The 17,040-nt window shown below is 38.6% G+C and overlaps 1 protein-coding gene across 2 annotated transcripts in view; it reads right to left on the bottom strand.

The window, feature by feature from the left end:
• The window catches only part of LOC102795390 (myocardin-related transcription factor A-like), a 32,910-nt gene extending 16,419 nt beyond the window's left edge, over nucleotides 1-16,491 (bottom strand). For both annotated transcript variants that reach the window (XM_035910830.2, XM_087839662.1), the window contains exons 1-5: nucleotides 15,857-16,491; nucleotides 9,702-9,767; nucleotides 2,517-2,572; nucleotides 1,939-2,014; nucleotides 1,678-1,821 (exon numbers count right to left, since the gene is read on the bottom strand). In XM_035910830.2, coding sequence (XP_035766723.1) covers nucleotides 1,678-1,821; nucleotides 1,939-2,014; nucleotides 2,517-2,572; nucleotides 9,702-9,767; nucleotides 15,857-15,986 — 472 coding nt within the window. In that variant the 5' untranslated portion in view covers nucleotides 15,987-16,491. The remainder of the gene's footprint in view (nucleotides 1-1,677; nucleotides 1,822-1,938; nucleotides 2,015-2,516; nucleotides 2,573-9,701; nucleotides 9,768-15,856) is intronic.
• Between the last annotated feature and the right edge of the window lie 549 nt (nucleotides 16,492-17,040).

The raw sequence follows: 17,040 nt of genomic DNA, 5'->3' as shown, positions 1-17,040 counted from the left end.
AGTAAGCAAATAGACTCCAGTATTTTTGCCGCTGTTAGCCCGCACAAGTGAAACTTTTGTTGAAGTGGATCTAACATTGTTGGTCTCAAAAACTCTCATATGATGTGAGAAAGTTATCAAACTGTTTCTCAGAGGGGAAATGTGACTGTTAAAACACTCGAGTCTCACATTACTTGACACAACATTAGCATATAACCAGCTAACTGTGTTGTTTAGTTGCTTCATTGTCAGCTGTCCAGAGATGGAAGGGTGGTATATCTGATCTGCTGACAATAAGTAATTGCAACAATATTAGAATAAAAAAGCATGTTTATGGACTTTTTCATGTGTTACAGCTCTGACTCACATTTTTGCATCTTTGGTAAAGTGGACCCCTTTTCAGATGATAAAATATTGCTAACATAGCTAAAGACACAAATCAAAATTTGCGTTCGTTGCTGTGTATTTTTAATGGGTTAATTCTAAGTTTATGACAATGCATCTATTTGTTGGAAGATGTAGTTGCGCACTAATCAATGTATATTTATGAATACAGCATTCTTTTTTTCTATTAAATTACCTCAAAAAATTACTGTAAAAGAGCTATAAAAGCGCTCATTTCAGACTATAGATGAACGGAGGAAGCTTCATTAATGGCCAGTGTGAAACAACTAAGGATTATTTTTTTAGTGATCTATTCTGAAAATATTAATATGCAATTGAATTAAGCTTAATAGGTCCCCATTATTTTAAAATGTCACCTCTTCAATTAGCAAGTGATTCTCTATTAACAGGCACTGTGATTGTTTAAAACCAACCGAGAACAGAGAAGTAAGCAGTATCTTCGTCTCTTGTCTGTTAAAATGGGAATCAGAGGTCATGCATCATTTACAATTACCCCCCTCCAACCTTTCCAAACTCATAGAATTGATCAATTGAAGTGTTTGGCTGTCAGTGCGCTGTTTGTGAAAAATTTGTATGTTAGGTGGTTCTTGTTGACATGTATGGGTGCCTGTGTGAGTATGTGGTGAGGACAACTGAAGCATCTGGGATCTGGGAGGAAGCATCAGTAGATTCATGATAGGTGGAGGAAGGGGCCAGGAGGGATCTTCTGTCAGGAGCCTCACAGTGTGGGTGTGTTTTGATGAAAATCTATATCACACTTCCTTCCTCCACACAGGCTGTGTGCAGGAAATTATATAGCAATAGTACACTTGTTGATTGTTGAGGGGGCAGAAATAATAAAACAAAATTTGCAAAGTAAGGCCTTCTAAAGTTGGCATGACTAATGTGTTATTGTGCAACAGCCCTACATATCGAGACTGTGTGTTTGTGTATTGATGGCTGGAAAATAGAGACTTACGGATAAGCTCTTGAAAGGCTTACACAAGTTGTCTGCAATAACTGCATCTATCTGCTTAAGATCATTATATCTGGTCTCAACGCTTTGTTTGTGGGTTTTTTCTCTGTGGTCAGCTTATTGCAATCAACCATAAATAACTCTGCACTTATAACATTTAAGATAATAATTTCCTCCACTCAGCAGAAGTAATCCTGAGAGGGGTCTACGGTGATCCAGCTGAAGATGGCAGCAACCCAATAAACAATTTGGTGAAATTGCAAAAACATGATGTAAAGGGCAAGTTGAGTCCTGTTTATTCATACTGAAACTGTTGCCTAAAAATAGTTCTCACTTACCTATGAAGGCTTGTTTAATACTGGAGTGAACGGGTAGAATGTTTTTATGGATCAGCTCCATGGGCCCTGGCCTCTGGGCAATCTTATCATTCAAATCAACAGCGAGGCATGCTTTCTTCAGCTGCTTGACCTGAAGGAACGGCTCTGCATAGACACACAAACCGGGCATGGAAATTCTTTACGAGTGTGCATGGATCTAATGTGTCTTTTTCCTTAGATTGACCAAAGTTCCAGAGGTATGTGGCTCTGTGTAGTGTTTACCCTCCAAGATGTGCATCCTGATCAGTTCAGATTTCTCTGGTCGACTCCTGATCTTTCTCTTGAGATAGTCTTCCGTCTGGAGAGAGACCAAGAGACAAGAAGAAGAAGGAGTGGAAAATCTCTCAGTTTTGCACTCACAAATCCTTTATTGTACACTGTTAAACATTGTGGTTCCTCTCCTTCTTTAGGTGTAGTTACATAAACCCTTCTCTTAACAATGTAGACCGTGCTTTCCTAAGCTAACTAAAGGGCCTGTGTTTATCTTATCATTTTAGCTAGTTACTAATGGAGAATTACTTTAACCTACTCATCCATCTTCCCATGTACTCACTCACAACTGCCGATGATGTTGCCCTTGGGGCAAGCACTGATTTGGTGGATAGTTTTGCATTGCTCTATACAAGTCTAAGTCTATTTGTCTGAGCCAATGGTCTTATCCCAACTCTTTTTTTGGCTTACGTTAAAGCAGGAAAAGACAAATCAGAATGCTTCTGTAATGATACGTGTTTTAAAACCTCTCAAAGCTTAAATTGCATCAGTTTTGACATCAGTGACTGATTTGAGGATGGCATACTCACCCGAGCCCGTTCCAAACTCCTTCTCTGTTCATGGAAGGCAGCTGAAGTTTTCAGTGCTAAGAGGATAAAAAGAGAGAGCATAGTAAAGGAAAAAAAAAAATCAGGCAAAAAGAGATAGGGTGTTAACATGGTGGTTTGTGTATTGATGCTAGTGGGGGTGGGGGGTTAGCAAAAGAGCTTTTCATGGATCTTTGCCTCTTTAGTTCAATATCAAGTCTATTGATGGTCTCAGCCAAAGCTTTTTCTTGAATACCAGTTCAATGTAGTGCATAAAGTACAATGATGGCTGGGATACTGGTCCCCAACAACAGCTGCTGTAAAAAGCTTAAAAAAATCACAAAGTCAAAGGAGAAATGTAAAGGGATGAAGTCTGACTGCTTCGACCCAATGAGCTTCTCTACAGCAGTGGATTTCCTGGAAACTGTTCAGTATTCAAAGATGACTTAAGTAAGACTTGTGCAGGTTTGTGATTATGCAAAGCCTCGGGATTAGTGGTAATGGAAACCTTCGAGGTAATCATGACACCATGATACTGAGTTAAATGCAACAGCTCAACCATTACAATATAGCTTTGCTTCTAAGCAGTCTAAGACAAAAAAGAGGATCTAAATCTTGACCTAATAAATATTCTACATGTGAGAACCAAATTATTTAGCAGCAGACAAAGAATTTTGTTTAAATATTCTAATAAATGTTTGAAACTTTTAAGAACAAGCGGATTTCCAGATATACCTGCAAAACCAGCCAACTCTAATGTGTTTCAAAAATAACCAAAATCTGACTTTGTTTTTGGGAACTGTCTGTAAAATTCCTCCAAGTGGCACAATTATTATTTTACCTTCTCTTTAAATACAATGGTCCAGGTGTCAAATTTCCAAATTGGCCAAGTAAAGCTTATGTTAAAGCTCAATGAGGAAGATCTGTAACCACTAATCTTCCTGTTTTCCTGGATGTTCAGGCTGCTAGTCTATGCTTTACATCACTTCCTCTTCCCCACACTATTAGACTCAACACTGACACCATTACTCTAGTTTGGTCATGTTCTTGGCAATCGGACTCTCACATTAACTGTCAGTAAATTTAGGCCTTGGTGTTTAAATTGCTGCAAAGAAAAACACCACTGTGGATGACCAAGTAGTCACATGTATTGCATTGACTTGAAAATTTGGACTTTGATCAAAAATGTATGATTAATGATTCAGTCTGTGATCTTTTCATGTGTAGATACCATCAAGCATGGACTGGTGGGCGATGGTGTTGGGGGAGCTTCACTGCTAGTGATTGCAATTTATCCAGAATTCAATCTATCACAGTACTGTGTAGGACTACATGCCATCTTATCTGGTTCACAAAAAGATGCACTCAGTAAAATATTTCTATTTGCTGGTGGGTTGTTTTTTTTTAAGTTGCAGTGTGTTTGACCTCTCAGGGCCACCATACAGGCAGCACATTTATTATATAGTGTCCCCATATCCATACTACATGTATGTGAGGACACTGGAGTTATTTGCACTCAAAGTCTTAGACTCAACTTTAGCCCAATGTGTTTACATCACTTGTGTCTTAAACCAAGTATGGAGTTGTCAGTGTCTACGATGAGGGCTGTATGTCATTTTCTAGTCACAATATAGTTTCAAATCTCATGCGGCAAAGCTAGCACAACAAAAAAAATGTCTTACTGTACTGTACTTCACACACACACAGTATGGCTGCATTATCAAACCTGGGGCAGAACTGCTGGTACCTAAGCCTCAGTTCACGTCACTGAGCACTGTCACACTGCCGGTATGCACTCACTCTCACACACCCTGGAGACATCAGCCCTCTTAGACCTCTCACCCATCCACAAGGAGGTTATGTGTCCACCTTGAGGGTGTATAAACCTGCCTGTCAGTCAGCTACATTGAAAATGAGTGATGGGATCGAGGGAAGGATGGCTGGATGAGCAGTTGGGGGGAGGGGGGGTTAAAAGTGTGAGTGAAAGTGAAGAGGATAAAATAGATTTAAGGAAGATGAAGAATCATGAAACAGATGTAGAGAAGATGGGGAGAGATGACAAATGAGAGGAGGCAGCTGGAAGAAAAATGGAACAACAGACCAAAGGGCAAAAGACGAGGAGGAAACACAGAGTGCTGAGATGGGGTCAGAGAGAAATTATGTGCACGAGTGGTTCCTTACCACCCTGCTAGAGCTAAGCAACAATCTTTAAACATTTTAACATTGAACAACATCACTTCCTCTGACAGCAACTGTTCAGTCTCCTGCTGTCTAGCACTTCCTCTTTAATGTCTTTAGCTGTCCTGCAGGTCAGCTGTGTAAAGTTTGATACATTTTCAAATACTGCACCAAGTATACATGCAATACTCAGATATTTACAGAGCTCATAATCAGTGGAGGAGCATCTGCAAAAGTAAATATTGCAATTCCGTGCAACTAGGGCAGGTTTACTAATTAATGCTTTCAGTCTCTTTCTTGTGTTTTTGCTCATTATATTGACTGTGTTAACAATTCTTTAGAAATAAATAAGGTCCCCGCCTCCTTTGTTTAACTCAGCCTGATCACATGTAGGTTAGTGTGAACTCACAAACTATTTTTAGTGTTTTTTCTGAGAAGTGTAAAAATTACAAACTAGGTGAGGTATCACACTGAGTGCTGTGTCAAGTTTCCCCACAAGAACAACATGGCTGTAGCATGGTTTTTACCTTACTAAGGTTAGAAAGAGGCTTAAAGCGAAGTGCAGTGCATACTGGGCCGAATGGTCCAGGGAGAAAGACTGGTCTGTTGTACTGGCTCTCTATATATACTCATCTTGCGGTCATGAAGTCACTAACATGTAGGAACAATAAATGACATATGTAACCACATCATATTAAGCAGATGCAATGCTGTTTTGCATGCTCATTATTGCAAAACATGGCTGACTTATGAGTTTCTTTTTCTCTTAAAGGTTGTTCCCAGGCACCACATAAATCTAGTCAATTAGAACATGACAACAGCAAGCACACCACAGAGTTCAAGAGCGCTGCAATACAGCTTTTACGTGACAAAACTAACTTTCAGGTGCTTTCTCAAACAAAGAACTAGTTGATTTTGTGCAGGGTTAATCGGTCTATACCCTGGCTCAACTGCAACGTTCCTGAATACTTCTGCAAAAAACTAACAAAGCTACACACCTTTTGTTAAGAAGCAAAGAGAGACATGGGATAACTGAATTAAAACATATGCACATAACATTCATCTTTGATGTCCATGTCAGTTTTTTTTTTTCAAACATTCGGCAGGAAAGTGGAAGCAGATAAGAACTGTGATGACTCCTGTGGTCACACTTAACATGACCACGACGAGCGTAGTGCGGACGAAGTGCTGCCAATAAATGAAATGGATAATATAATAATGAAAATAGTAAATGCATATTTGTGATGGCGAATACATTCAGCAGCAGTAAAGCGCTTGCATACAGAGTCCATATGAATAGTTTTCAGGCTCCCAGTTTAAACATCTACCAAATGAGAAGGTAAATATTAGAATCATTAGCAGATAAGACACACAACACACTGTCTCACACTTCCTGTGTCAGACTGCTTATAGACCTACTGTGAGACTCATTGTCAGAGGAAGACTGAGCCTCATTTTCTGAAGAAAATAAAATGTGGGGAAAGCTAAAGTTAGCCACACTGAGCATAAAAAAAACACCATTAATAGTACCAGTTTGTAAAGCATTCAGAACTTTGTGCATTACATACTTGCATTAATGCATGCGCTGAACAACATATTATGCTCCCTAAAGTAGCATTAAAGGGAAATTGTCCATTTAACAGAATAATGAAGACTCTACAAACCAAACAGAAAAGAAGTGCCTGTTTTTAAAAACCGAGCCAAAAGTTGCAGCTAACTTGGATGGCAGATGGGGAACTCTCACAATCTGATAAGAAGCAGCTACGGATATGCATGATGGCAGCTGCAGTATGATCTTGAGTAGCTCACTGTAAAGACTGAAAGGAGACAATGACACCTTTTAACTGCAATCTAAATCTCTTTAGAATAAACCTAAAATGGCACGGCAGACTGCACTCAGATGCTTCTGTTTTCATTTCATTACTAACTTGCATCAACTAATGAAATGCATCTTTCTCTGTTCAATGTTGCGTGTTACTTGACTTATATGTTAAAGGTTCTTGTGCTGCTTTCATGTTTTTTGTATGAGCCTATATGCAATCCTCAAACATAAGCATTTGAAAAAGAAGCAAACTGCAACACATGGCACAAGCTTTTTATAACATATGGGGGGGATGAGTCTGCCTACAGGGACAAAGTGGAGCGACTGACAGTGTGGTGCAGGGACTTCTATCATTGCTCAATAGAGAGCATCCTATGCTACCGCCTCTGTGTGTGATTGTAAAGATTGCCCAAGGGATCACTTTCTGTTTTTTACCCCCTCTAGATGAACTGCACTGCTCTCATTGTCTCAGGAAAGCAGGAAATATCATAAAAGACTCCCCACACCCTGCTCATAATCTCTACAAACTGCTGCCATCAGCAATAGCCACACTGTTAAAAAAAACATCTTTAAAAAACGGTAATATTCCGGCAGCTGGGGCACCAAAATACTACCGTAACATAACAGAAAATAACTTCCTCATAAAAATACAGTTATTTCCAGTAATGACAATAAAGTTTGTTGCGCTAATGTTACATGGGATTCTGCCTTTTCCAAGTGCTTTTAGACATTAAATTAGGAACATTTTAACTTGATCAAACAATGAAATTACCTATAAACAAGGTCAATGAATGTGGCAATATGAATCATAATACGTAAATGTACAGAAATATACAGTTAACAGTTGGTTTAAATAATAATGGATTGCATGCCCTGGGACAGACTGACAGAGGCGAGGCTGCCATATCGCACCATCAGCCCCTCTGGCCATCACCACTAGGTGAAGAGTCTTGACCACGGACACAATACCGAGAGTGTCCGAGCCGGGGCTATACTTTTCCATAGCATTACATTTGAATTCAACAGTCCGATCTTTCAAATAACAGACAAATATTTGTGAAATCATGATACATTTCTGAATGTATTTTTACAATCTAAATATGCATATGTACAAAAAAATATATTTAAAAAACAAGTAAATTGTGTTTTATTATATTTACAGTGATGTTATGTTATTTTACCTTGGACATGTAAAATCACAGTCTACTTATGTAAATTTAATGATATTCTAGAAAGACAGTACAAAACTGTAAAATATACAGTAAGATACTTTGACATTACTATTTTTTGGAACATTGCAGTTCTCCCCTATAGTTGTTAGGGCTTTGAATTACAAGTAATCACTTCCAATACAACCTGACGAATACTGTGCAATGGATGACAGCCTGTAACATCCTTTGCAATAGTGTTTATGTGCAATAAGATTCTTTTCATTATAACTGAAAAACTATTTTATTCCTCTTTTTTTATACTATTCTTTTGTAATTATTTTAAAACCTTTTTCTCCTGACACCGCAGGGACTCCACTTAATAAAGATAATTTGATTCTGATTCCTTTTGCGTCATCTTATAGACAAAACTAGTCCTTCTTTTGTAGCAAAAAACACATAATTTTCTTTATTTTTCGTGATTTGCCATTAATTAATTTTTTAACAAAAATTTAAATCCCTTTTTTTTTTTTAAATTTAATAAATGACCTTTCAGATAAAATAATATCTGCTACACGCTTAAATGTTATGTCATACCTTTAGTGAATCTAATGGACCAATGAATAAATGAGTGTAATACCATGCAGAAGTCTTGAATCACGTCTTTATATTTTAATAGGGAAATGGCAAAGAGGCGCAGCAGTTTACTGAAACATGCACACATACATGGAAATAAAGTGGGCAATAAGGTAAGATAGAGTTTGTACAATTCTAAAAAGCTTGAAAGTCAATATTTGGTATGACCACCTTTAGTCTTCACTCTGATCTCTCTTAGGCAGCTTTCTTGTCATTTCTTTAAGTAGCCTTCAGGAATAGTTCCCCAGACTTCAAAGCTTTGGGTGGTTCTGCTGTTTGTGCTGATCTCTGTCAAGAAGACCCCACAGTGCTTCAATAATGTTGAGGTCCAGGGAAGGCCAATCCATGACTGATAGTGTTCCACTGTGTGTTTTTCACTTATATATATATTTCCACCCTTGTTGTATATTGTTTTCTCTTCTTACTTTTGCACCTTTGTGGTCCAGCTACCCAATCTGGCTGTGCAAGTCTCTTTTTCTATCCTTTTACTGCATTGGTAGTGTGTTTGGGATCTTTTTCATCTTTTTCATCATTCCAGATGGTGTTGCATGGTCAGTCAAAATCTAATCATAATTCTGTGTACATAATTCCATCAATTTTGACAAGATCCACAACAACACTCACTAAAATGCATCCCCAAACCATGACAGAGTGTTGTACAGACGGCTGTAGATACTCATGGTTGTACTTCTCTCCTGACCTCATCAGTATGTGTTGATGACAATTTCAGAAAATTTTAAAGGTCCTGTGTTACTGGAGTTTTTCCTATTTCTTAGGAGATGACATTCAGATACTGTTCAGACTCTGTACATCATGCTGTTATATGTCATGACAAATAACTAACAAATAACTCTTTCAGAATTGCCTTTTTTGATGTGAAATTCAGTTTTATTTGTATCAAAATTTGCTACGTTTGACATTTTGGATAAATTCAACTGAAAAAATGGGAACAAAATAGATGTTCTTGTGATAGTCTGCCAGTAACAAACAGTCTATTTAAGTTAAAATGACTTCTTTGATAAGTTGCCCCTTATGTGTAGACACAACTCTGGTTTATCTATTAAGTTAAGTGCTTGGTCAGTGTTTAGTGGCTTAACAAACAAGCAAACAAGCAAACAAGCAAAAAGCATTCTACTGAAAATGGCGAGATACAGGGAATGGACTGAAAATCTGTGAAAAAGCAGCCAGTGTCCAAAGAAAAACTTTGAGCTTTCAAAAGGACAAATAAAAAAAATACAACAAAGTCTGGCTCTTTGGCAGCAAAATATAAAAAACCATACGGTGGGACCCAAAACTTTGGCGCAGTACTAGATGTGCCGGTTGTATCTACTAGCAAGGTTATTGTAAGAGTTTATTTACAGTTCATATCAAAATATTTCTTAAAAGTGTTTTGTTGTAACTTACGTGGCATGATCCCCTGGCTGACGAGCTCCTCTCTGCTCCTTCTCTGCTGCAACTTCAGCTGAAGAACTGAACACCAAGATGCAAGTCAGTAGCGGCAGAATGAATGGAAAACATCATCAGACTGAGTGTGTATGCATGTTTATCTCAGTTCTCACCCACCGAACGCCACAAAGGTAGAGACATTACTAAGCAAATGCCCACGAGCAAAATGAAAGCAGTAGATTGAAGCAGTTATGCTGCCGTGATATATCCAAGTTACTCTATGAGGACTTTTCTGTCTACACTATTAGCTGCTACAAAAATTGTGATCTTTTATGATCGGATGCACAAAGGTTATGTAACACACTACAAAGGGAAGTCAGACACACACATGAACACACGTACTGGCAGTTTCCTGTTTCACGTTTTTGATGAAATGGCAGCCCACAGTCGCACATTCGTGACATTACAAGATCCCACAGAGTGTGAGAAAAAAAAGACAGCAGACTGCTCATTTTGAGAGCGCCTGGATTGAACTTGATGCTTGTTTGATTGTATTTTATAAATTATTGATTTGTTCACACAACTTTATTTATATCTGCAAAACATTTTGAGGGCTGAACTTCAAGATGATATGAAAATATGGACTGGCAGGAAAGGATTTTCTGTACCTCAGCACTTTGATCTGAGCAGTGAGTTGCAGTAAAATGCAGTACCTGGAAACGTTTTGAGTGTGAAGGTCTTTTTCACGCACTCTGACTTTCTGCATCCACAGTATTAGTACACACAGTTGCCACATAGAAGTGTGGCTGAGGTGTTGCACAGTGTGTTATAAGTTGTGACTTCCAATAAGAAATAACTTCACCTACAATCACAGGTCTTTTCAGAGCAGATCAGGCAATATGACAATGTGATGTGGTGATTGAGTGGGATTAATAAATAACTTTTGGTCTCAGCTGCAGGTTTTGGTTCCCATGTAGCAAAGCCAGACATTTATGTTTAGCTTGTTTCTTTTAACACAAATGAAGCGCGTGCATATGCTTTTGATAGTTTTTGGGGAAAATCTTATGACAAAGTGAGGAAATGCACAACAGAATAGTTGTGTTATAATATTCTTTCTTTTTGTTTTTTGCCTGGTCACATTTTGTTCTCATTTTCCTAAATAGGTTCTATTAAATGTTTAAATTTAACCTTCTACAGTAAGTACAAATCCAGTACTCAGTGCTGAGCCATAATGTCTGATCAGTAGTTTGAAAGGACATATCCATAAAGTGAAAATTTACTGCTGTACTTTCTGGGCTGAAGCTGATCACCCCAGTGACATTGAAACTGTAGCTCATCTTTCCTCATCAGAGTATTCCTCCACCATGGGCTAAGACCCCATGTGGGTATGCTTGATCAGCACTTCGTCAATTTTAGACAAGTAAAAGAAATAAACTAATGCAGAAATACAGTTTGGTTAAATGTCGTGATAATTTTGGGCTGTCTTCGAACTGTTTTTTCCAGGGGGGAACTGACTATGGACACGATGTTAAAAAACAAGAATTGGGTATAAAAAAAGTTTGAATTTATTATGGATTTTCTCTACACGGGGTCAAAAGTATACATATAGACTCAAATGTACATGCACCACCATTAATATTTGGTTAAATGTCCCTCAGCATGTACCACTTCAACCAGAACCCTATGGTAGCCATCAATAAACTTTGGGCTGGACATCGTACCACTTTTTCTTGACAAAATAGTTAGTTCATTTAAATTGGTTGGTTTCCTGGTTAAGATTTATTTTTGAATGATGGGCAACAAATTTTCAAAAGACTTAAGGGTGGAGCTTTCAGAAGCCAGTTTCAGAAGCTTAATGTTACCCTTCAGCTATTCCAAAACCAGTTTTGCTGAATCTTTGGGATCTTTATCCTGTTGGGGCATTCAACTGTGACCCGTCTGACCATAAAGATTATTGAATAAAGCAGGCTAACATTTAGACTGACCATTCCATTTTCTGGAATAGGTTTCCGAAATCCCCAAGTTCAAACCTATTAAAATTTGTGCACTATTCTTTAAAAGCCAGGTCCATGCAAAGAGACCATCCAATTTACACTAACTTCAACTACCAATTTCTTCACGAGGAATGGTCAAATATCCAGACAGTCTCAAGCCAGAAGCTTTTTGGTGGCAACCAAAAGAAGCTGGCCGAAGTGAAACTTGCCAAGGGACATTTAACCAAATAATAGTGGGGGTCACAGAAAGTTGGTTCATCTGGTCATAGTGTTTATAGAGGAAGAAACTTTTCCTTTCTCATCCAAGTGACTTCTTCAGTCTCACCTGACTGCAGGTTTCCCCCACTTTATAAACAGTACATTTGTGTAATGACCGAAAGTAGCACCAATGACTAACAAAGGGCCCATAATTTCAGAAAACTACATTCAAAACCTTAGGAGTATGAGTTAATTGCTTCCATATGATAAATAATAGACATATTATTGCCCAGTTTGTTAGAGAACTGAAATCAGGTTAACCTCTTAAGCCCCAACGCCTAACCCCAAATGCGATCTCCTGCCTTTTGCCCTCGTATCCGGGGCGTTGGGGCTTAATAGGTTAAAATAGATGAAATGCTGCACAGAAAACACTGAAACCACTAATTGTAATACAGTACTATGCAAACATCTACCCCTCATTTCAATTAGGTTAAGCTACTTTTTTAAAACATGTACAAACTGGAAATATGGCACATAAGGCAAAAGTTTGTACAATTTTAACAAGCCAGAAAGTCAATATTTTGTACAACCACCTTTGTTCTTCAACAATGTCTTAGGTAACTTTCTTGTCATTTCTTTAAGAATTCCTCATGAATAGTTCTCCAGGCTTCTTGAAGGACATTCACAGGTCTTTGGATGTTGGCTGCCTTTGTTCCATTCTCTGTCAAAGTGATCCCACACTGCCAATGTTCAAAGAAAAACTTTGAAAGACTTTCAGAAAACCTATAGAACTATTACTAAAGACCACTTGCACAATGACAAAATGACAAGAAATTCACTGGAAACAATATATAAAGAAATGAGGGGCGAGTCAAGATTTTTGCACTGTATGTACTGTAATGAACAAGATTTGGATATTATCAGATTTCAAGTCTTTTCTAAACCCGAATCGAAACTTCCACATCTATCTCTTAAATCTCCGGTCTTCCTTATACATTTTCAGGTTTTCAGGTTCATGTCTTCTGTCTTTATACCTGTAAAAGTCTTACTTAATAAGGACAAGCTGAATGTTTTCAGAAATTTGAGTGTGGCCTACATTTTCTTCCCTGAGTTGGAAAAAATGGGACCATGCTGTGTTACTGTGGCCCATTAGAATCTACAGATAGTCCTTATGAGCGACCTACAAAAACATTCATATCACTTTGATTTCTGTGATGAGGACTTGGCTGACATGGATGGTGCAGTTTCTCCCCTTGGCAGCAGGAAAGATTTAACTGGCTCCTGCAGGGAAACATGGGCAGCCACACTAAGCAAACACTAACACAGATACTCATTACAAGCATGCATAATATTTGCATACGCACGCAAACATACATTGCAGTGCAAATGCACATTTTAATCTCCACTTATGGTGGCATAGTGTAATCACACATCAACACATAAACACACACATTGACAAACACTTACATTTGCAAAGTGATGCTACTGTATGTATTGAGAAAGAATCTATGTTTGGAATAAGAGGAAGTCTCGCTTTAGCCTAGTCATAAACAGTTTATGCACACAGCACTTTGTGCAATTTGACCATGCAAAAGAGCCCATTGAGCTCATTGAGTAAAATGAAACATGGGATCTATGTCAAAGGGGGTTATTAGACTGTTGAGGTTTTCTCTGTTTTATTGTAGGGTCTTTACCTTACAATACAAAGCATTCAGGCGACTGTTTTTTGGTGAATTGAATTGCATTATCCGAAACTAAAATTGTCACAAGCTGAACAGGCAATGAAGCAACAAATTGCAAAGACTGCACTGAGCCTAAGAGATTTCTTCATGACTTAAAGTTGTTTGAGCAACATAATATGAACACCAGTGTTATTTCTCCATTTCATAGCCACTCCATAAGCCAGTTACGTGAGCATATTAAAAAAAAACGTTTTTACACAGAAGGCATCACTGCTAGAAGACGAGCCTGGTATCAAAATGTAGGTAAAACAAGACCTTTCATATGCTACAACTTATTTTCATCTGTCACAAACCTCTTCTTCCAGAACAATAAGACTGAGTGTTTATCAGAAATTTGTGAGGCTGATCTCCTGTACAGCTTACTAGGGTATCCTTGGAAAAACTCAGAAGTGGTCATGATCCTAGGTCTTTGACCCGGTATCTTCTGTGTTTGGACTTTTGAATTCTTATTTATTGAATATACTGAGTTTGAGATGGTTATTCCAGGTTTTGGTTCTCATTATAGCTGTAATTCTTTTGTTTTTTACTATTTGTATCTTCACGTCTTCTTAGTTTTGTTCTCTTGGTTCTACTTTGCTTGTATTCTATGTTTTTTCTGTAATCATACTCCTCCTGTGCTCCCCATGCATTTTTGTAAAGACAGTCTGTCTCTGTGGTTGTTTACCCTTCTGTCTTATCTGTGTTTCAGTTCCCGTGCACTGTTATTTCCTGTTTTATTTTGGCGGTCTCACATCTCTTCTGCTTTGTATTTAGCTCAATTTCCCCTGTCTTGTAACCTGTAATTAGTTTCAGCTGTTGGCTGTTCCCTCATTATCCTCTGTGTTTATATATATTGTCTCAGTATATCCTTAACCCTTGTCACATTCTTCCTCATGGCTGTGTCCTCCCTGCCAGTGTGGGTTCTTAGATGATTTGTAGCTTTGGTTTCCTCGTTTCTGGTCTTTGATATTGTGTGCTTTGTTCAGGCTCAGCATTAAAGCTGCTTTTACTTTCTGTCCTTTGAATCCTGCATCTTGGATCCAACTCCTCCCTGACAGAACCTGTTTAATGATCATCAATTCACATCTTAATTGATGCATGATGAGGTGTCCAAAACACTCATTAAGGACACAGAGGTACAAGTACAGGAGGTTGTCAAATATGTATAACAATAATACAATTATTTTCACATATATGACCGCTTTGCATGTGTGACAGTGATAATGACTAGCCGATGTATCACATCTGGTTCACTTCTGTGTGAACAGTTCACTCAGAGTGCTTTCTACATTAAATTGAATGTGCATGGATTTGTGGACCACCTTTTCTATTTCAAAGTTGTGGAGAGACAGTCAGTTACAGTGTGTATTTATCCATCAGTCTTTTCTTGTTTCCTAAGGAGTCTTCTATATGGTAAACATGATGTAGTGGGCAGTTCAGATTGTCTTGTCTGCCCCCAACCTGTGGTCTGCCTCTGTGTCTCCCCTCTCTCCTCCGCCCCACAAGTTTTCTATTTCCGACCATGCTGTAACCACTCGAAACCCAATCCCTCTAGGCCGCCCTGTGAATTAAGAGGAACATTACTGTAAACTGCCAACTCGCACACAAGTACATAAAGTGTAAGGACAGCTTAAAAGGTTGTGCACACTCGGTCTGATGGGAAAACGTGAGAAGCGATGTGGTGAAAGGATGCATGGGCAGTCTCTGCTAGGCATAGCTGCGGCTGTTATTTTGCTATTTATTAGTTATTGCATATTTTTCAATAACTGAAACTGTGGCAATGCACCATAACATGCCTTTAAATTTTTAATGAAAAGAAACTAAAGCCTCTTGGAGTTTGTCCTTGTCTAAATTGGTCCACACTCCTCTCTGTCCAGATACTTTGGTTCAAGGCCCAGGGACCTCCAGCCAACAGGTTGCTCGGTTCATCTGCTCAAGGCGACGTGTGCTGTGCCCAGGCTGGCTGTGCCCCAACTGTAACCAAGCCACTAGCAGAATATTTGATCCCTTTAACACCTCGGCCCAGAAAATAAACCTCTATTCTTTGATTGGAAAGCCTAAACTTTTAAAACAGTTGATGTAATATCTACAAATATTCAGTGTACATTTTCACAAAATTGCTTTACTTAAAAAGAACTACTAATACAATCAAACTGAGCTACACACATTTTCAAATCCTCATGTGTTGTGTGAGTGCAGCTCTAAAAATGTTCATGTGCTGTACGTGAACTGGAAACGTGACTAGAAACAGGTATCTCACCTTGTCTGAGACTCTGACAGGCTTGGCGCTCTAACTCAAAACGCATATCTGGCTTATCCATGTTGCATCTGATTGGCTGAGGCCTGAAAGGGGCAGGGTCAATCCGGACACATGGAGGGTGCTCCAGCATGGCGAGCGTTAGCAAACTGGAAAATTACACCTGAGTGAGTCATCCACAAAAACACCACAATAGGAACGACAGCCAATTGTGGACATCAGTTTAGTCCAGGTGCTGGATTTCTGCAGCCTTGAAATCCCCCCAAAACAAAGCAATCCGCTTAAAGAGTCAAGCTCTGGGAGACCATTGTTGTGACTGAAATGAAGGAATATCCTTCAAAGTAGAGAAAAGTGAAAGAAGAAGAACTCTGCAACATTTCTGGTGTCAGTCATGATCAAAAGAGATTTGTTCTCATCAAAACAGCCATTTCCAACCACTTCTTTTGAAGAACTCCTTGATTAGATTCAGCAAAAACAAAAGAGAGAGTGTCTAGAAGAAAATCCTTAAAAGAGGTTTTTTTTTTTTTTTTTAAAAAGAGAGAGTAGACGAATGCAAACTCCAATACTGTGCTTTAGAAGAGCGTCTCCTGGATTTGCTGTTGCTACAGGACTGACTAAGTCGTGTGTGCATGCCTTCATGTGTGTCGTATATCAGTGAAGCTGTGCTCGAGAGGTCTGTCACAGCTGTTGCTGTACTCAGTCACTCAGCCGTTGATAGACACAAGCAGGCGCATCCGAACACAAATACACGCACACGCGTTCTCCTCACCAAATTCCTCTCACTTTGCACTTCTGATCTGAGCTCAGTGTGGTGTCAGTGATACATCCAACATCTCAACAGCTGCTGCCACTCCATGTGCCCGTCATCATTTTTTGTCAGTTTTATTTTTATTTATTTTTTTTGCCTTTCTGTCCAGCTGTCTGACTTTTATTTCCTCTTTTTCTGCTCACAATGTTTGACAGAGTTTATTTGGAGTTTGGATTAGGAAAGTAACCAAAAATCGAAAAGTAATCATGGAAAGATACCAAACCCTCACCTTAGATAATGCGAATAAATTCACTTAAAAGATAATGTTTACTTTGAGAAAAACTAAACTAATGACTAATGACTATTACATGTAATACATTTTTGAATCATAAAAATGAACTAAGCAGGGATTATGCTTTCCATGTCTATGAGTCTGCTA

Source organism: Neolamprologus brichardi, chromosome 4 (genome assembly GCF_056152115.1).
Source record: "Neolamprologus brichardi isolate AB-2024 chromosome 4, ASM5615211v1, whole genome shotgun sequence".
NCBI classification, from domain to species: domain Eukaryota; kingdom Metazoa; phylum Chordata; class Actinopteri; order Cichliformes; family Cichlidae; genus Neolamprologus; species Neolamprologus brichardi.
This window is presented reverse-complemented; position numbering and strand designations above follow the sequence as displayed.